The following is a 20,211-nucleotide window of genomic DNA, read 5'->3' as shown; positions in this document are numbered from 1 at the left end:
GTGAACACTGTGTTACACGTGTGAACGGTGTGAGTTTAGTGAAAAATTACATCAATGTTCTGATTTAGTGCCGAAGTGACTGTAAGCAAACAAATCAGATGAGATGGAGATAGATGACAGCTAACTGTCACATCAAATACAGGCATTGTACATTAACGTAAGCATGTGATACTGTAAACAGTGGCCTTGCCATGGTAGAGACTGCCAAATGTACTGGAAATTACTGTACAGTATAGATTCATATCAGATGTTCTCATCACGTTACGATAATCTTATGTGAAAAGTATGTACAGCTGTAATGAAAGCATGAGCTCATGATTTGAAAGAATGGCAAGTGGTGAAACAGACCACTGTGTATACCTTACACATTGAAAATAGTGGGGAAAAAACTGCAGCAGCAATAGGTAGCCTCACTTTTTGTTTTCTATTGTTTTAGTAATTTCCCCTTAAAAATAGAAAAATAACTCTATTAGCACATGAAGGATACTTGAGGCAAAACGTGCAGTATGAAACATATAAATCATTTAGTAAAAATAATGAAAAAAACAACTAAAAATAATATTTAAACATAGAAAAATGCTAACTATAATTGCCAACATTTCTTTAAGAAATAAACAAATTAAACAAATCACGAAAATGTATGGGCGCATTAATGGACTTGAGTTAAGCATCAGGGTTTCTTCAAGTTTTATGAAGGTAAATTTAAGAGTTTTTAAGACCTTTTTTAAAGACCCAATTAAAGAAAAACTTTAGAAAAAAATGAAGGGAGCGTGTTCTCTAAATGTAAGTGTCTAATGCTGAGTTCACACTGCACGATTTTCAAACTCGTCGGATCGCCGTTGTTTTCACACTGCGTGACTATCTGGGGTAGCATTCAGTTGCTGCTGTGTTCACACTGCACGATGGATCGGCGACAGGGGGTTTCACACTGCATGACTTCACAATAGGAAGAATCGCCGACAGCTCTGTCTGGTGCAGGGTTGCCAGGTTTTCGTTACAAAACCCGCCCAATTACTACTCAAAACTAGCCTGAAAATAGCCCAATTGCTTTCGAGGGGGTCCCCCAGTAAAAATCGAATTCGGGGGTAAAATAAACATTTTTTTTTGGCGGGGTTCTCGTGGTACAACTCACATTCCAGGGCCTAAATATCACGTTATTGGGGTCGCTTCAACCTGCTGACATAAAAATCAACCGGCGGCAATCGCGGATTTGGCAACACTGGTCCGCAAACTACGTTTCATGTAACTCCTCCCCGAACTTCCCTCTGCCCTGTATCTTGGTCTCTCATTGGCTGTAGGTCATCGCCGATGTGTTTTTCAGTCAAAACTCATTGCACACAGCGTGATTGTGAATCGCCGACAGCTCCAGATATTTAGCATGCCAAATATTTCACGGGCGTCGGCGACTCCCTCAGATCGCATCTTTGATAATTCACACTGCGTGATTGTTACTCGCGTGAACGAGCACCGATTTGCCTCCGATTTCGGGCATTTGTCGGTGATTTCGCAAAACCTGTCGGCGAGTGACAAATCGGGCTAAAATCGTGCAGTGTGAACTCGGCATAAGGAGAACACAATGAGCTGTGATAGCACTTTAAAGTTGGAAAATACAACTTCCAACTGTTCTTCAATACTTTTCATTTTATCCAACAAAAAAAAAACTAAAATGGAAATAACTTTTGCTGTACCTGATCACATACAAGTTTTACTGTATTCTGATCACACTGCACAAAAGTGATGTTCTTCCGCAGTATTTTTGTCTTGTTTTCCAGTGCAAATGTCTAAAAGATTCTTAACATAGATGCAAAAAATAGCATGTCTTGTTTTCTGAGAAATGTACAAAAAAAATAAGTGAATTTATGATTAAAAAAAAAAGAGACAAATATCTGCCGGTGGGCTCAGAAAAATAAACTTCATTCAAAGCAAAAACAAGTTGATTCCCGAAACAAGACTTCATAAGTAAATTTAAGGATGTTTAGATATGTGTATCAATTATTCTGTTACTTTTATTATACTTTTTTGCAGCGCATGAAGCATTTAACACCCTGCCTTTATGAATGTAAGACTTTCTGCTCCGAATTAAAACCTTTTAAGGCTTTAATTTGTGAAAGGTAAAATTAAGAGTTTTTAAGACCGCCAGAAACCCTGAATATATGCGCACGTATTAAATGTAACTTGAACCGCAAACATAATCAAGAACATTCAAGCATAAACATAACAAAAACTGCATGCTTAAACATTAGAGGAATGATTAAATATAATTAAAATCAAGTTTGCTCGTCTATTTGGACGACTGCAGACATGCTTTCTTTTCAGTTTGAACAGTTCAATCAATAAGATGGACTTTTGAGTGGACAAATAATTCATCACATCATTTAATGGGTGCAAAGAAAGAAAAAAAAAGAACCAACAAGAAAAGAAACTCAATCATCAGAAAGTGCAGGAGTTCTACAGCTCTGCTAGAGCCGCTTCTCTAGATTACATCTGCGTTTTCTTAGACAGCGCTTCTGCTTCCTGTGAAGAAACACACAGAAAGCCATTGAATCAGTTCAAATCTGCAGTGAGAAGCTGTTCAGTACAGCAGAAGAAGGACTAGAGCATGTGTGTGCAACATCAGACGGGACTTTAGCACTACATTCTTAGAGTAGACGCACACGGCACACGTGCGCTGCAAATAAAGGAGCCTTTATGTCCCTCAGACACCTACCTTTGAGCCTGGAGGCGCTGTCAAGCCCAGAAACGCATACACAGCATTGTCCTCACGGGCACAGAAGAACGCCTCGTAGTTCTGGAGCACAGAAGCAAAAGAAAGCACTGCTCAAATCGTACGGTCTGGCTTTGAGTCGGTTTGAATCAGTCAAAACACCAGACGCCAGTTAAAATGATATTGGTAAAAAATACCTGTACAGAAATGTGTCCAGCTCAACGAAAACAGACTGAAATAGATTCATTTCGATTGCTTTTACAGTATTAGTGTCATCTGTGAACTTCTTGATCTATGGTGGGTAAACTAAATGACTTGTTTTTAAACCTGAAAATATCATAAGGAATATTCTGGGTTAAATCTGTTGTTAAAGGAACAGTTCACCTGGAAAATAAAATTCTATCACCATTTATTCAGCCTCATGTCTTTCTAAACTTGTACGGCTTTCTTTTTACTGGGAAATACAAAAGAAGATATTATGAAGAATGTTTCAGATGTTCGTGTTATTAAAGTCAGTGGGAGCCAAAACTTTCATGCTCCAAATGACGATCAAAATTTTATTTCACGATATGATTAATTTTATTTTATGGAACGTATAGTTATCACAATATAATAATTTTGTTTTATTTTTGTTATTGAACATAAGAATAAAGAAGCAAATTACAAACAATTGGCTAAATACAGTAAAGATAAACAGTACTTTTTAGATAGGTCTTTCTAACAGTAGTATTCAATTACAAAACACTGCAGAAATTGAATCATCTAATGTAAAAATAAAACTGCACAGTCTTCACTGTATGAATTAAATATACATTGATCCTTATGGAAGCTACTTATGTTATTCACTCAAGGACAGTGTGTGATTTTCTCTCTTTTTAATATTATTAGATTAAAACAGGAACTAAAACCGAGTGTTTCAGGCAGAGAGTACAAAGAGCTGCTGCAGAGATGTACAGTACGAGAAAAAGATGGTGTTTTTTAAACTCGTGTAAATATATTCTAATCCCCCAAAAATTATGAACTTGTAAATGAGCATAATACGGCAATTTATATACTGCAGTAGTTATATATTAGGCCGCTGCCACTTTAGGACCTAATGCACGGATACAAAGTCATTGTGTTATTTCAGAAAACATAATGTACCAGTCTAGTAATATCGATTAATTTTACGCTACCTTTATGTCCTTTTTGGAGCTTGAAAGTTAATATGGACAAATATGGACAAAAAAGCTGAAATTCTTAAAAATATATTATTTTCTACTCTACAGAAGAAAGTAAATCATATATATATATATATATATATATATACACACACACACACACACATATATATATATTTTTTTTTTTTTGCTATTATTATTACTTAATATTCCATTATGTTTGCTTTATGTAGTGTGTGAGCTACTACCCAGCACATAATATCTATCATGAGTACAAACCCCACAGTATCTGTCCTCGTTGAAGATCTGAGGAGGTAAAGGGTTCCCTGTCGCCGGTCGGAAATCCTCGGGGACGTGTTCTCGCATCCACTTCCTGTTGTCTTCATCAGCTGCGATGTCACATTCCTCAAACTCAATCTTATTGGCTGCCAAGAAGCCCATGACATCCTGCTGCTGTTTCTTGATCTGAGGAAAACAGAAGATTAAATCGCACATTAAAATCAATGGACAAACAGAGCCCTCAAACAGAGGACATTTAATGTGTGAAAGCATTATTATTTACAGTGGACTTCACATGCATCAGGTTTTGTGAGTATCAGTTTTTGTTGAGTTACAGCCTTTTCGGAAAAATAAGGATATAACCATATTGTTCTGGGAAAGGCTTCAAGTAAAGTGTTAACAACATTTTTTTATTATGAATCTCAAATACAGACACTGCTGGCAAGGGTTCAAATATGCAGAAGATGTTGAAAAAGAGGAGTCGAGAAGCGTTTCAACCCACTCAGAGGCAGTTCAGATTTGTGGCATAAGGGACACAATGTCTCTGTTCCCTCCACCAGGGAACGAGGGTTACCATACGCAACCGAGACGATCCCTTTCTGTCGTTCACTTCGTTGTTGTGTCGAGTGTATAACACTGGGGGGTCCCTATACTAAACGCCACAGCTGCTGAACTGCGTTATGAGACCACAGGGGCACAGATGTTGACAAGCCAACATGTCATGACCAAATGCACCTCTCCTCCTCGTAACTTTCCAATACCAAAGACTTAAGACCTCATTCTCCAACATTCGCTGGCGGAGATGGCTTGGAGATCCCCCACCCTCTTGATAGAAGTGAGTGCAGTCAGAAAGGCCGTCTTCATGCCACCTAGTGTTGTGGTTTGCCGCAATAGCGGTCACTTACACCTTAAGGGTAGAGGCAGATAGGTGCCTGTCCAGACCCTCTCGGAGGAAAGACAGAACAGATCCGATGCCACATTTTCACTTTCAATTCCTCCTGGTCACGTCCAGGGACCAGACACGGAGGTTCCAGAGATCTGGGTGCGGGTGCCAGACAGGTCCCTCCTCAGGGGAATCTGCCAGGGAGGAGCTGATGCCAGTAGCACGAGCTCCGAGATCCAAGTCTTGTTGGGCCAATATGGTGCCACAAGCAATAGTTGTTCCTTGTCTTCCCTGACTTTGCACAGCGTCTGTGAAATGAGGTTCACTGGGGGAAATGCATATTTGCGTAGGCCCAGGGGCATGTTTGCTGACACACACAGTTCCCCCCGTGAAGCTCTTTTAGAGAATTTACTGTTTTATGAGGAAATTTGCTCTTAAAGATCGCCATTGAAGCACCCAGGGGTACTCTCACAACACTTAGCTGTGTATGAGAAGGAAGAGAACGCTGCCTGTGCTGTAGATCCAATGACGAGAAGATCAAGAGGTGAATGAGTGCCGCTTCTCACAGAGAAACGATGCATTTGGCTCCAAAAAACAGAACGAGTGAGCCAATTCTGCACTGCCTATTTATACCCGGATGTCCGGGGTACGGCCAGCAATGCAAATTTTGCTCACCAATTTCATTGCCTTTTTTTCAATGATGTCAGAGGTGTTTGGGCTCCAGAGAGGCACCCCTAGTGTCGTACACTTGACACAACGTCGAAGTGAATGACAGAAAGGGAACAACACAATTTTTTCTTTGTAAAATTTGCCACTTTGTTTATTTAAATGGAGAGTCATCTCAATTATCACCAGTAATATCTGATCAAATGCACATTATTATTCTTTAGCTTGGGTTAAACAAATCAATTTTGCTTGGTTGGAACAGGAGCTACGCTAATTATGTCTCTATTTGTTTCTCTGTTCCTGCTGGGATTGACATCCCATTGTAACTAGGATTTACACAAGCTTCAGTCTGGATCCAGAACACCTGGGGAAAGATGATGCCAACTAGTGCTGGGCAGTATACCAGTTCATACCGAATACCGGTGTTTATTTTTGTTATGATGTGAAGTTAATAGTGTTCATCATCTGTTTGATTACGTCTTTAATTGATTTTCCGTACATTTCTGCCATATGTACATTAACTGACAGTAACCACTGATAAGCTACCACTAAATATTGTAGAAACTTAATTTTCTGTAAAGTTGCTTTGCAACGATTTGTACGATGTTCATGATTTGTGAACATTTTGCAGATTCAGTAAGTTGTGTATATGTGTGTGTGTGTGTGTATATATATATATATATATATATATGGATCACATCAATTTAAAAAGAAAAAAAGTTTGAAAACCAATTTTGCCAATAATTTGCCAAACAGTATGACACCAAGCAGTCTATAAAGCACAGATTTTTCTAAAGAAACACTTTCTGACAGCAAACACCTATGGAGATTCAGGGGGAGGCAGTCTCATCATTGAGTTCTTATAGAGCCTATGTGACAGGACCCTCAACTCTGGCCCTCAAGATCCATATTCCTTTAGAGTTCAGCTTCAACCCTGATTCAACACACCTGTCTGTGACTGTCTAGTGATCCTGAACACCTTGATCAGCTCGTTCAGCTGTCCCAAGGTGTGGTGTGACTTTGATGGCTGGTAATTGCGCATAACTATGCAAAAAGAGGCAGTGTCTCGATTACAGTATGATTTGCTTATTACTATTTTTATGCTCCACAAATCAGCCTGAATGGGTCAGTTTGGTGGAAATAGAAGGACTAATTAGAAATTCAAGCAATTTCACTAGAAATTCAAGTCCATGTGTTTCCCAACCCTGTTTTTGGAAACACATGGGCATATTTTATATCTCACATTTTATGTCTCCATTATCAGACCAATCCATTTTAGGACTAGTGTCTCTACTCATAGACAGAGTAGCACCAATTTTTAAATTTTTGTCAGGAATGAAAACGAGGCTGTGAGGGACTGAAGTACAGTGTGTTCAATAGGCTGTACTGTTGTTTAACAACATACTGATTGTTCAGCTGATGAAACATCTCGGAAACATTGGTTGCTTGTTCATCATGTAACACGTAAACTGTGTCAACATAGAAAGAAATCAGAAGATTTATTTGCAATGGACTAAAAAAAAAAAAAAAGAGCAAGGACTTTGCCTTCTCATTTCAGAAGAAAACCACTTTCCACTGGTGGCTGAAGTATGGACAAGTCAGGAGCATCATTCCAATGTTACATAACTTACAGTATGTGGAGCACAACGGTATTCTCTAACTCAGTGGTTCCCAACACTGGTCCTGGAGGCACCCCAACACTGCACATTTTGCATGTCTCCTTTCTCCGACACACCAATTTCAGGTCTTGGAGTCTCTACTAATGAGCTGATTACCTGAATCAGGTGTGTTTGATTAAGGAGACATGCAAAACATGCAGTGTTGGGGTGCCTCCATGACCAGGGTTGGGAACCACTGCTCTAACTCACCAAATTAGGAAGAGTTCGAGCCGAATGAGCTGCTGGAGGAAGAGCTCCCTCTAGATACACACCTAAATACTGCTATTTAACTTTTCAACAGTTAGGATGCAAATAAAACATACTCAGCTAAACTGGAATGGCCATTCTGAGTCCGTTCTCATGCAGTTCCTAGTCCAGTTAAATGCACCTAATGTTTTTTTCTTTTTTTGGATAAATCTTGAGCAGAAGGGATTATTTCCAGTCTGAGAAAGTGGTTACATTAACTGTCAACTTCAACACCATATTTAGAGTTTGCAGTGACTGTGCTTTTCTCTGTGAAATTTGCATGAGAACAAAAGACTACTGTAGTCTCTAGCAGTAGTGCTGACATTGCATTTGTTAATACATGTTTTCAAACTACCTATAATAAAGACACAACCAAGCATTTCCGTGATTACCATAATTTCCGCCAAAATGTCTCAGTATTTAGTGCCACAGTTATTGTAGTTACTACACTAAAACTCTGGTAATTTGATATGCGTCAGCAAAGCCATCATAGAAATAGTTAAAATGACAATAATTGCGGACTCTTCTTGCACGGTTTGTTGTTGTATTTTGTCGTGTTCCTAAGGATGTCTGGTTCCAGTCGCACGCGAGGCTCAGATCATCTGAAGTGCTTACCGATGTCGATCCGGAGGATGTCGCGATGTAAACTTTAATCACCATAGTGTCAGGTTCCTCGGGTGTCACAGAGCAGCAAATAGCGATCAAACTCTTGTTTTGGCCCGTCTCTCGGTCTCTCTCTCCTCATTCCCCGCCTCTGCCGAACTCTTCCTGCTTCATCAGAAACAGCCGAGCTGAGAATCAAAGACGAGCTTCTGATGAAACAGGACTGACTGCTCAGACATGCGCAGCTCTCTCAAAACAACTTATAGCAATAACTTGCTGCGCTAGATATGAATTTCACCGCGTGACTCTCAGTATGATTAAGATCGCTCGATCACTCTGTGGTATATGTGAGTGTTGTCATGATGAACACTTTTCCTTGAGTTCATATTGGAGTCTTAGTTGAAAATGCGCACTTTTCTGTGACACGTGTGTGTGTGTGAATGGTTTCCAGCAAATAACTGTCACAAAATGACAGAGCTGCTCTTTTTTGTTTGTTGTGTCTTAATCACCTGCAGGCTTGCTAAACAAACAAGCCCTAAAACCCGTCTCGACTGCAGGGCGCCATCTTGAGTACAGAACTCGCAGAAATAAATCACCCCGTGACTAAACGGCGCTGAAATGGCAAAAAACTCAAAGGTTTGCCGATTGTTGTGCCTCGTTAAAAGTATACTAATAAAGACGCACACATTAAGTTTACTCCGTCAACATTTCTTATGGGACTGTCGACATTTTTCACAAACACCGGCTCTTCGTGCTCGGCTCTCAGTTCTCAGCGCTGATTGGTCTAACTAGGCATCAATCAGGCCTAAGCCACTCCCCTCGCCCCATTCAGTCATGCGCTGTAACCAGTGTTGCCAAGTCCGCGGTATTGGGCTGCTTTATCACTGTTGCCGCGGGTTGTTTTTCATGTCCGCGGTTAAAGCGACCCCGATAACGTGATATTTATCCCCTGGAGTGCGAATTTTACCAGGGGAACCCCGCCAGAAACGTGCATTTTACCCCCCGGAACGCGAATTTTAACGGGGAGTCCCCCTCGAAATGCGATTGGGCTAGATTTGAGTAACAATTGGGCGGGTTTTGTTGTGAAAACCTGGCAACCCTGGCTGTAACGCTCCTCCGTGTTTAATACTGTGTTTAGTGTAGTGAGCCGAGCACATATATGCCGAGATCTCTTCTAAAGCAGCTGTGTTTCGCAGAATCTCTTTAGGAGCCCAACATGCCTAAAAGAAAGGTACACACACACACACACTCCTGGCTCCTGCATCAGGGTGGCGTTCGGAACTGAGAGTCCGATTAATGTGGTTTATTTATTCACTGCATTGCAAAGTATAGATCTGCATACATTTAACATATTTAACACTGAATCCGCTTCGCATATTTCTCATAATCGCATATCTCGTGCATGTTTTGCGCAGTGTGTTGGATTGCGCGCTCAAATTTGTTTTGTGCTTTCCATCGCTAGATTAGTCAGCCATGCTGTGCATGAAGAAACTCATAAAATCAACCACGAAACATCCACTCCTAGGAAATATGACCTGTGCAATGTTAAAGACTTCGCTGATGGAGAACACACTCACATAGACAATAGCGGTGTTGTTATTTTATAGTCTTTGTTCTCGTGAGCAGATGATAGCGCTCATGTGCCGACAGATGGCGCTGTCAGCTCCTCCTCTCACAGCTCACACAGGGGTTGGTTGTGCTATTAATGAGGGATGGTTGAGCTGAACTCAACTCCACTGAGTTTACTCATTTTACTTATACTGGCCACTGGGTTCCTTTATTGGTTTTATATATGAAAGGAGAATTTATATATGTGAATATATATTTATTTATATATATATATATATATATATATATATATGGAAGCTTGTTTCTGCCATTTTCTTTATTTCTGAGATTAAATAATAAAAAGTTAATTACGACTTTTTATCTCACAGTTTTTTTTTTTTTTTTTTTTCACAGAAAGCAGACAGGGATGCAAAGGATGAGGTAAAAATATTTTCATATTTAAACTGATAAAATGTCACTTGGTAACTTTGTTAGGTTATTTGTTTATTTAAATATTTCCCCTTTAGTTACAGTTGTGTGCACATTTTTACTTGTATGTGTCGTCTTTTCAGCCTCAGAGGAGATCTGCACGGTTATCGGCAGTACGTATGTTGCCATTTTTAAAAAATGCAGAAAGTTTCCTGTAAGGGGTAGGTTTAGGTGTAGGGAAATAGAATATAGGGTCTGTACAGTAGAAAATCCATTACCCCTATGGAGAGTCCCTACAAGGATAGCAAACCAGACGTGTGTGTGTGTGTGCGCGTGTGTGTGCACGTGTGCACGTGTGCGTGCGTGTGTGTGAGTGTGTGAGTGTGTGAGTGTGAGAGTGTGAGAGTGTGAGTGTGTGTGTCTGTGTGTGTCTGTGAGTGTCTGTGTGCCTGTGTGTGTGTGTGTGTGTGTGCTTAAAAAAGGTTGTTAAATAGACTGGTTACAGGAATTATGTATATCTAAAATTCCCCACCAAACCTAATATAAATATATAAATCATTAATCAAAATAATAATCTTCATTTAAAAGAAATCTTACTCTAGAAAATATAGTAAATACACTCAATACTGGAATTTTATATTTTAGTGCACCTAAGAAAAAAACATTTTCATTTAAAGTATAACGTTCATAATTTTTTTAACGATTCCCATTTTGTCTCTTCTGTCTTTGTTTTATAATGTCAGTTGAACAATGTCTATATATATCAAGTATATTTTACTTCTCAGCTGTGTTTTTCATTCATAGAGACCCGCTCCTGTGAAGACTGCACCCAAACCAAAAAAGACAGATAAGGTAAAAACAGATACCTAACAAACCAGCAATAAAACGTTTAAATTAGAACAATGTTAGTTAGTTAGTTAGTTGATTTTATAGGCAAAGTGAGTTTGCAGCATGTTCACAGGCAAAATCACAATAGGCATATTAAGCATACACAATGTACAATAAATAAATTGTGTGCTACAGCGTTCAAAGTACTGTTATTGAGAGTTTACACATGTGCAAATATTCTTACACATTGCTGCCAATGATTCACTTCCTCTGTAGAAAGACAAAGCAGCCAATGTCAAAAAGGAGGATAAAAAGACCAAGGTGAAGGCCAAGGAGAGCTCAGAGTCTGCAGCCAGCGAGGAGAACCACTCTGAAAATTGAGAGGCCAAGACCAAAGCGGTGTGTTATAATCTCATTTCACATTAGACTGTCCATAGAAACACTGCAGAGTCACGGTATTTTTTTTTTATAAGCTCATTTTACTTTTCATTTTGTGTTGACTGTGTGGAATAAAATAATTGGAATGCTGTTACACTAGCATATTCTTCCTATCTTTTGACATGAAAAAAATCATTATTCTTGATGATTTCTTCCTCTCAACCATCCTCAGGTCACACAGACTCAAAAAGAAACGAAGGAAGCGAAGTCTGAGTAGCACTCTTGCCTCTCATCAACACTGTCGTCGCAGCTCCTCATCATTCCCAGTGTTGTGTCATTGTCAACCTCCAAGGCATATTGTTCACAGAGAAATATTTTTATCAATGGTTTTATAAGCATCAGCATGGATTTTTAGCACAAACTGAAGCTAAATGCTGAGCACCTTGTAGATTTGCAGTGATTGTTTCTGTGAGAATGCCACACTAAAGGTATTTTTAAATGCCATTTATTGTTATTGATAACTTATTTGGTCTAGAAAAATCAGACGTCATCAAGTTCTTAAAACACGGCTGAGGGAAATCGTCTTTTTGTTTAATCATTTGTCCTAGATTTTGGTGTATTATTAATAACAGTGGGGGATCACAACCTGTAAGCAGAGATTTAAGAGAGCGGATATATTTCACTGTCCCTTGCAAAAAATAAAATCTAAAGGTTAATGGCAGCTTGTTAAATGTTTTCATGCAAATAGTAATTTTTTTACCATGTGATTCTGACGTGTTGAAGTCTGCAGGTTATGATGTACACTCTCTAATGTTGCAGTGTCTGCTAATAAAGAAAATGGAATTCCTCACTTTTGCCTCTCCCTTTTTTTTTATTCAAAAACTAAACAGCAATAAATGTTACGAGAATCACTGATGATTCATTGATCACTGCTCACACTGGACATTCTAGTGTCACTAACCTTTACACAGAACTTTGTCATTCAAAGAGACAGACTTTGATGCTTGCATGTTTTGCACTCTTGTAACCAAGTAAAGAGAAGCGTTAACTCAAATACATGATTTGACGGGAAATGCCCACTAGGGGGAGTTGTATCATGTTGGGGAGTAGACATGTAGGAGAGAGAAAGTTTTGTATGCCATGCTTGAGTAAAAGACTTCTGCATCATCTGTGGTGATCTCTGCTGAGATTGACTACACAACAAACCGGTGATGATCATGGCAGTTCATCTTCCTCGTTCATACTTACGATGTCCTTGTGAACCTACAGTTCTGTTTGGAACATGGACACAAATGATTGAAAACAAACTTGGCAATTCGTGGAGAAGAGGAAGGCATGCTACGTTACTTAAAACAGAAGCACTGAGGGCATGCGTCTGCACGTACGGGAGCAAAGGCATGACGACAATAACAGAGAACAGAATTGGGTCAAGAATCGATCCTTGTGGGACACCACGCATCAGCATAGCTGAGCTTGAGGAGCATTCTCCAAACTTCACAGAGAAGCTTCGGTCTTTAAAATAAGATTTAAACCAGTTTAGAGTATTTAATCTCATACCAACACACTTCTCAAATTGAGTAATACAAATGTTATGGTTCACTGTGTCCGAAAGCAGAACTAAGATCTAAAAAGAACAAGAACTACGGGGTAACCAGTGCCAGTAGTCAAGAACACATCATTTAAAAATTTTACCAACTCAGTCTCTGTAGAACAAATGATATTTTCTAAATCTAGAATGCAATACTTCAAATATGTTATCCAATAAACTTTGACAAAGGCTGGAGACTGACAGACCCGAAGCAAATCAGCTCCATAGGTGGAAAGGTGGCACCCTCACACTCCACTGTGTAATCCTCCATGGCGGGCTTCGTTGCTGGCTCCCACACCTGGTCAGACGTCGAATGAGACTCTGGCTCCAGGGAAATCCTCAGCTCTGTCGAGGTAGACGTTCAAGACCCAACAATAATGAACAGAAAGGGAGCCACTTAAATACACAGACCAAACTAGACACACCTGGACAGAATGACACAATCGGACACAAACGGGGAAACTAGATCAGGGGAATAAACTAGGCGGGAGAGAAGGGAAACACAGAAAACACAGAAACAAGGTCCATATTGTGACACCTACAGAGTGCTTAAAGTGGCAACAGTTTCCTGAAGGGGGAAATTTTTTTTTAAACCCAACCCTTTGAAATTAATATTATCTTAACCAACGTCCAAGGTCCACTGTGATAAGAACACCTCACCTGACGTAAAGAAAAAAAACGTCTTATATTATCTTCAAGAAGGCATCTGATTACTTTTGATGGCAACAGAGTAATGCCAAAACACAGGCGTGTTTACCTGGTGCAATGAAAGCGAACCTGAAGCTTAGAGCAGTACATGGACGTTCATGTATCTGGTTGTCGGTGCTAGTTTTCCAGTATTGCTTCCAACTAAGTGCTTCCTTGATTTACTGGACTGCTTATGTTGAAGTCAGATACTTTGACAGCGTATCTAATGAAACTGTGGGCAGTATTGTGAGTGTGGCATGTTTGGAGCAGACTCACCCTTGGATTCAGCTTCTGGGCTGCTAGTGCTTCCAAATTCAGATCCTCTGGCATGCTCGAGGAACACTACTTTCACCGCGAAACACCAGCCATGGATTGCCCTGATATAAAAAGGGAACTGTACATATTCACAGAAGATACGAGCTGCTCAGCGAGAAGGAGCCTCGGCGGTGGTTATTTACAACATAGATGGGACGGGCAATAACACTGACCTGATGGCCCATTCAGGTATGAGAGTTTCTCTAACTGATAATCCAAGTCGGTTTGTTTCAAAGTAGCTTCACAGAAAATTGTGCTGGAGTGCCTTACAGCATGAGGAAACAACTATATAAGATGTTTATGAGGTGCAGAAAACATGCTATTATATAACATCATCATAATGACATCATCCTTGAGTAAATTGTATTTTCTAAAGAATCAAATGCATCCTTAGGCATTTAGTAAAATGCTTTAATAGATATAAAATACATCAAATGACATAATTTCCATAGGTAACACTTTATTTCGATAGTCCACTTTAGACATTCTATTAACAGTAAGTAACTTTGCAACTACATGTCAACTAGCAGTTAGTAGAGTATTAGTAGACTGTCTGCTTAATATCGTCTAACACTTTCTTTGTCAACTTATTCTACTAACCCTAAACCTACCCTAACAGTCTACTCTGAGAGTTAGTACACATGTAGTTGCAAATTAATGATAATTAGTTGACATGTAGTTGACATGTAGTTACAAAGTTACTTATAGTTAGTAGAATGTCTAAAGTGGACTATCGAAATAAAGTGTAACCTTTCCATACAGTAAGAAAGCATTGAAATCTCAAATGTATGACAGTCAAGAGGTTGAAAAACAAAATACAAAATAAGAAAAATTTTATAAACTGGCCATTAAGCCAGTGACCTAAACAGGTTGTTGATGTTGATGCTGCTATTAGCTTGCTTTATTGATAGGATTAAAAATTGAGCAATAACAAATAATTGCTTTAAATTACAGCTTGCTCTCATTCCTAAGGCATCAAAAACTGAAGCACGGTCGAGTGCCTTGCGTGTGAGTATCAGGCTGTGAAGACATCGCTATATCAATGAACTGGGAAATTCATTTTTTTAATAGACCTTAATTAGGTTAGATTCCATATTGCATTTAACGTGGATGAAAACGAGCCTGTGAGGGACAGACTTACAGACTTTACAATGGCACGCACTGAATAAAGGTCATTTTCACAACAACTTTCAAAACTGTTTTATGAAGGTTTTTTTTTTCTTCTTTTGACGTTTTGTCAACTGAACGGTCGGTATTGTCACGGTGCACACACACGAGGAACACGGGAACGAAGGAGCGAGGAGACACGGAGTAGAATAAATCAAAAGGGTTTTATTAACAAAGGCTGGGGATCACAGGACTCGACACATCAGGATGACGTTCAACGACTGACAAAGGACAAGAACTAGAACACACTTTAAATACACAGGAACTGATGAGGGGAAGACAAGGGACACCTGGAACTAATAAGACAATCAACATAGGAAACACCTGGGAACAAAGAATTCAAAACACGAGACAGAGAAACTGGAAGACGGAGCACATAGGGAGCAAAGACACACACAAAACCTGGCCCAGAGTCTGACAGGTATGTTGTTAAACTATAGCACAATCCATTGAACGCACTGTACTTCTGTACCTCACAGCCTTGTTTTCATTCCTGTCAAAAATTAAACAACGCCTTACCCTATTACGCCTATTGCTTGCCTTATGTGTTTCTTATCTTTATAACTGGCTAATAAATATATGTCTAAAATTATTTATATCTTTATACTTTCATAAACATTTTTTACCACTACCTTAAACCTGACCATTTCTCAACAACATAAAACATATAACAGATAAAAGTGCAGTCACAGTAATGTATTATTGTGTCACGATCCCTGCCTGCGTTTTCTGTGTCTGTGTCATGGACTCTTATTTTATAGTTCTGTGTTTCCTTTGTTGCTTGTTCACCTCCTGTTTTTCCACGGTTACTCATTAGTTCATTGGTTCTGCTCTGCTTATGTAGTTTCTCTTGTGTTTTGTCAGTTGTTTGATGTTATGGTTCACGTGGTTCGTGCCCCCAGGGTCTGTGTTTGCAGTATTGCTTCAGTCAATAAATTCCTGCATTTAGATCCTCATCCCTGCTTGCATCGTCAGCGAGCGTGATATATTTCAGATATCTGTACGTTTTAGACAGACAGAGTTCAGACCTCTGTAATTATGATATGTTGTTACATGATCTGAATCAGATCATTCCAGCACAACTTGCCAAAAATAAATGAACTGAGAATATATATATAGATATATTTCAAAATTATTACAATGGTTATTACAAAAACTTTTATGCACAAAGAATCCAACAACATGCATGAACTTGATATTAGAGTCTTCTACATGTGCTGTTGATCTTAAAAGCAGTGGTCATAGTTAACATTGCAGTGTTTTATTTCTACAGGTGCCGATGACATAGTTGCCATCATGGTTGGCAATATTCTAGGCAAAGAAATGGCTAACCTGGTTAAGAATGGCTCAGATGTGTATGTGGAGATCGTAGTGGCCAATCCTCATGGCCTGTGGTACAGCTCTACATGGGTATACGCGCTGTCCTTCACCTTCATTGGGATATCAACCATCACTATGTTCATCTTCGCTTTCCTGTTCATCAAACGAATGTACAGAAACCAGCAGCTCCGTATGCAAGAGGTACAATGTCCAGCCACTTTGAGTCGAGTTCAGAGTCAAATATACTTAGAAGAGCGGACTCTGCGGACGGGCGACCCGGTACTGAGCCCGATTGCTGAAGCAGGAATAAACGACTGTGTTCAGTATGTTATTATTATTTTTTTTTTTAATGATTATGAAAGTGATTACTGGGTCAATTAATTAACAATTTGGATACATTTTTATGATTTTTAGATTTTGTAACAAAAATATTGAACATTTAACACATACAGATAATTGACAATAGATTACGGTGTGTCATTGGTCCATTTTATGTTATTGCCTACTGACTAGTAATTAAAAAATAACTGCCGTAAATAGTTTTTCAAGGCTTGCTGGTTAAAAAAAAGACACAGTTTGCATTGATGCATTATTTTTTCCCACTCGGCTGGAGACTCAGTATACTTAACACTGAGTGCTGATGCGTGGAAGGACTGTGCGATTTCCCAAACAGCAAACACATTTAGTAAAAAAGACAATAAATAAGACAAATTAAAATAGTACTTCCAGAAAAATAAATAAATAAAATGATCATGCAATCATACTAAAAACAGAGATAGGAGTAAAGGTCACTGGAATAAATGAATAAAACAACAACAGATCCAGCAGCAAGCTGATGAGTCTGTGTCATTATCAGTGGCGTGCTGGATTGATGCGTATGTGCTGTTTACTGATGGCTCGTGGTTAATGATTTGTCTTTATGACAGCAGCTCTTGGACATCCTACAGACTGTGATTACCGTGAGCCGGAGATTCAGACACCACACATTCATGAGAACCCTGAATTTGAAGAAGAACCGGAGATGATGGAGCATCAGGACATCAGCAGCCAACATTAACATACTGTTATGCTTATACTATAATATAACACGGCATAGTTCTGCATTTCAATATCACCAACAGGCAACATCTGTGCAAAGTGTCAAAATAATAGACTTTTTTTTTTTTTAATGATAATAATAAAATTAAATAATAGGAAACCTAAAATGGCATGTTCAAAGTGATCTGTCATCTGACCAGGTGCGAAAGCCGGCAACAATGCACGCGACGGTGGATGAAACAGTGGAGAGCGAGGGCACGGAGGAAAGCCCCGCCTACTGTACCACTGCTGAGGGTGAGCTGAGGCAGGACTCGGGATTTAATAGACTTTTATTCAGTTATCCCCAGTCTTCCATCATCTTCTGAAATCTCTGCCTGTCCTGTTATGGCCAAGGAGGCCGTTTATGAACTCCCTGTATATCCTGAAACGACCATGGAGGTCTGCTTTGAACTGTTTGTCTGCCTGGAACTATCTGCCTGTCCTGTCACGACCATGGAGGTCGTTCCCCTGTCCGTGGCACTCCCTGTCATGGGTGTCACCATTTAGTGTGTGTGGGCAGCACACAACATCCCAGAACCCACTACCAGTCATGAGCCTCAGATCCCCGTCTGCGCCTCGGTCGCCTGAGCCATCTGCTCTGCCTTGGCCTTCCGGATCCTCTGCGTCACCCTGGCTCGTCGGCTCTCTGTCTCCGTCTCGGGCTCCTCTCCCACCTGCTCCGCCACTGTTGGTCGGCCCCCTGAAGTCGTCAGCCCTTCCTCCACCATGGCTCCTCCCTCCATCGGCTCCACCGTGGGCCGTCATGTTGGCTGCGGTCTGGGTCCTGCCTGGCTCCTCCTGCTCCAAGTCCCTCCTGTCTCCATCCTGGCTCCTCACGTCTCCTCCTCGGCTTCTCCCTCCGTCGTCTCCGCCCTAGTTATCTGCCTGCCTCTCTTCCTGCCCTTCGCCACCGCCTCATCCTCCTCCCAAACCCCCTCCCTCCCTCCGTTGTTCATCCTGCTACGGCGCGAGGTCGCGCCTTCCAGGAGGGGGAGTTCTATCACCATCGTGGACTTTTAATTTGTTGTTTTTTGTCTTGTTTCCCTGTTTTGACCTAGTTTTCCCTCATGTCTGATTATATCATTACGTTCAGGTGTGTCTTGTTAATTATCTTATTTTGTCTGTGTACTTAAGTTCCTGTCCGTTCAGTTTAGTTTGTCGGATCTCGTCTATGTTTTCCTGTGTGCTAAGCCTTCCTCTTGTGGATTTACCTTCTGTGTGGATTATTAAAGATTTTTTTACCTTCATCATCTTCGTGAGTGTTTTGAGTGCACCGTAGTGTGACAGATATCACATAGATTATAAAATTGTACTATTTGTTTATAAAGCTATAAATAATCTAGCCCCCCAATATAATATCTCTCTGACTCTGACGGTGTGTACCTAGATCACAGCTATAAAGTAGAGGAGACCAAACCTTTGCATTGACTGGCCCCAAGCTGTGGAACAACCTGCCATTACATGCTAAAACTGCTCCTATGTTATCTGAGTTCAAATCCATCTTAAAAACTCATCTTTTCTCTTGTGCTTTTAATCTTTTGTAAGTGTATTTGCAAATAAATTTACACACAGTACTTTGGCCAGCCAAGGTTGTTTGTAAATGCGCCTTAAGCCTGAGACACACTGCATGATTTTCGGCTGTCCCAGATGAACGATTGGCATCGTGAAACAATCGTGGCGATTTCTGTGATTGTGGCTCCTAAACGGTGGTCCTATGTCATACAGTGAGAGAGGTTCAAAGACGCTGTTGGTCGTGCGACCAAAGATAGCCTATGATCATTTTCTGACAGTGTCAGAAATTCAGCATGATCATTGCAGAGTGTGTTTGCTGCTACAACCCACGTCTACTGACCAGCCAATAAAAATGTGACATGAAATCAACGCGACACGGCGCCAAAATATAAAACTGCTTACCTCAAACTCTTATCCCTTCCTCTTTCGCCGCTTCCACTTTTTCAGCACACATAAAAACTACAACTTTCAAAGTGTTATTTAGCGCCCAAACTCTGGAACAATCTACCTAGCGTTGTTTGGGAGGCAGACACACTCTGTCAGTTTAAATCTAGATTAAAGACTCATCTCTTTAACCTGGCATACACATAACACACTATCACATTTCTATAATTCAAGTCCATTAAAGGATTGTTAGGTTGCATTAATTAGGTCAACCGGAACCGGGAACACTTCCCTTAACACCCGATGTACTCGCTACATCGTAAGAAGAATGGCATCTACGCTAATATTAGTGTTTTATTCTTATTCCGAGGTCACCGTAGCCACCCAGATACAGTCCATATCGAGCCCAGATGGTGGATCAGCACCTAGAGATGGCCTCTACAGCCCTGAATGTCAGCGGAGACCATGTCAACTAGATGTGCCCCAGAGACAGATCCCCTGTGAAGACCGCGTCACCTCGATGACCATCGGCACAAGTCCTCTGCACATGTGTTGCAGCCTGGAATTAAACCACACCATGCTGGTTTGGTCTGGCCAGAGGAGAACTGGCCCACCGACTGAGCCTGGTTTCTCCATTTGTGTCACCGATGTAGTTTTGGTTCCGTGCCTCTGTCGCTTTTGGCTTGCTTAGTTGGGGTCGCTTGACTGATTGCACAGACAATATTGGAAGAGAGCTGAACTGGATGATGACATCACTGAATCATCAATGAACTGACTTT

General features: G+C 40.3%; 2 protein-coding genes and 2 pseudogenes across 3 annotated transcripts; 3 read left to right on the top strand and 1 right to left on the bottom strand.

Annotated features, from left to right (window-relative positions):
• Positions 1-2,026: 2,026 nt before the first annotated feature.
• On the bottom strand, positions 2,027-8,901 carry LOC107688591 (SH3 domain-binding glutamic acid-rich-like protein). Of its 2 annotated transcripts, XM_016486304.1 has the most exons (5): positions 8,884-8,901; positions 8,212-8,364; positions 4,144-4,329; positions 2,708-2,788; positions 2,027-2,514 (listed from the first exon to the last, which is right to left on the bottom strand). In XM_016486304.1, the coding sequence occupies exons 2-5, from the start codon at positions 8,254-8,256 to the stop codon at positions 2,479-2,481; spliced, it is 348 nt and encodes a 115-aa protein (XP_016341790.1). In that variant the 5' UTR covers positions 8,257-8,364; positions 8,884-8,901; the 3' UTR covers positions 2,027-2,478. The 2 variants fall into 2 exon arrangements, with proteins under 2 accessions (XP_016341790.1, XP_016341791.1); XM_016486305.1 differs by lacking the exons at positions 8,212-8,364; positions 8,884-8,901 and adding an exon at positions 7,324-7,430.
• Positions 8,902-9,299: 398 nt separating this feature from the next.
• On the top strand, positions 9,300-12,081 carry LOC107688593 (non-histone chromosomal protein HMG-14A-like). Its single transcript, XM_016486307.1, has 6 exons — positions 9,300-9,430; positions 10,162-10,188; positions 10,320-10,349; positions 10,981-11,028; positions 11,281-11,403; positions 11,615-12,081. Exons 1-5 carry the CDS (start codon positions 9,416-9,418, stop codon positions 11,383-11,385), a joined length of 225 nt encoding a protein of 74 aa, XP_016341793.1. The 5' UTR covers positions 9,300-9,415; the 3' UTR covers positions 11,386-11,403; positions 11,615-12,081.
• A 1,654-nt stretch (positions 12,082-13,735) lies between these two features.
• LOC107688606 (E3 ubiquitin-protein ligase RNF133-like) lies at positions 13,736-17,516 on the top strand (annotated as a pseudogene).
• A 199-nt stretch (positions 17,517-17,715) lies between these two features.
• LOC107688605 (uncharacterized) overlaps positions 17,716-20,211 on the top strand; it is a 19,724-nt pseudogene continuing 17,228 nt past the window's right edge.

This window comes from Sinocyclocheilus anshuiensis, unplaced genomic scaffold, assembly GCF_001515605.1.
Source record: "Sinocyclocheilus anshuiensis isolate Anshui unplaced genomic scaffold, SAMN03320099.WGS_v1.1 scaffold557, whole genome shotgun sequence".
In the NCBI taxonomy this organism is placed as follows: domain Eukaryota; kingdom Metazoa; phylum Chordata; class Actinopteri; order Cypriniformes; family Cyprinidae; genus Sinocyclocheilus; species Sinocyclocheilus anshuiensis.
The sequence above is the reverse complement of the archived record's forward strand: the minus strand, read 5'-3'. Positions and strand labels throughout refer to the sequence as shown.

Coding starts and splice junctions, on each gene's coding strand:
- LOC107688591 (XM_016486304.1), bottom strand. CDS start 8,256: ATGGTGATTAAAGTTTACATCGCGACATCCTCCGGATCGACATCG. Junction 2,789..4,143: donor ACGAGGACAGATACTGTGGG/GTTTGTACTCAT, acceptor TCTGTGCTCCAG/AACTACGAGGCGTTCTTCTG. Junction 2,515..2,707: donor CAGCGCCTCCAGGCTCAAAG/GTAGGTGTCTGA, acceptor GTTTCTTCACAG/GAAGCAGAAGCGCTGTCTAA.
- LOC107688593 (XM_016486307.1), top strand. Junction 10,189..10,319: donor ACAGGGATGCAAAGGATGAG/GTAAAAATATTT, acceptor TCGTCTTTTCAG/CCTCAGAGGAGATCTGCACG. Junction 11,029..11,280: donor AACCAAAAAAGACAGATAAG/GTAAAAACAGAT, acceptor CTTCCTCTGTAG/AAAGACAAAGCAGCCAATGT.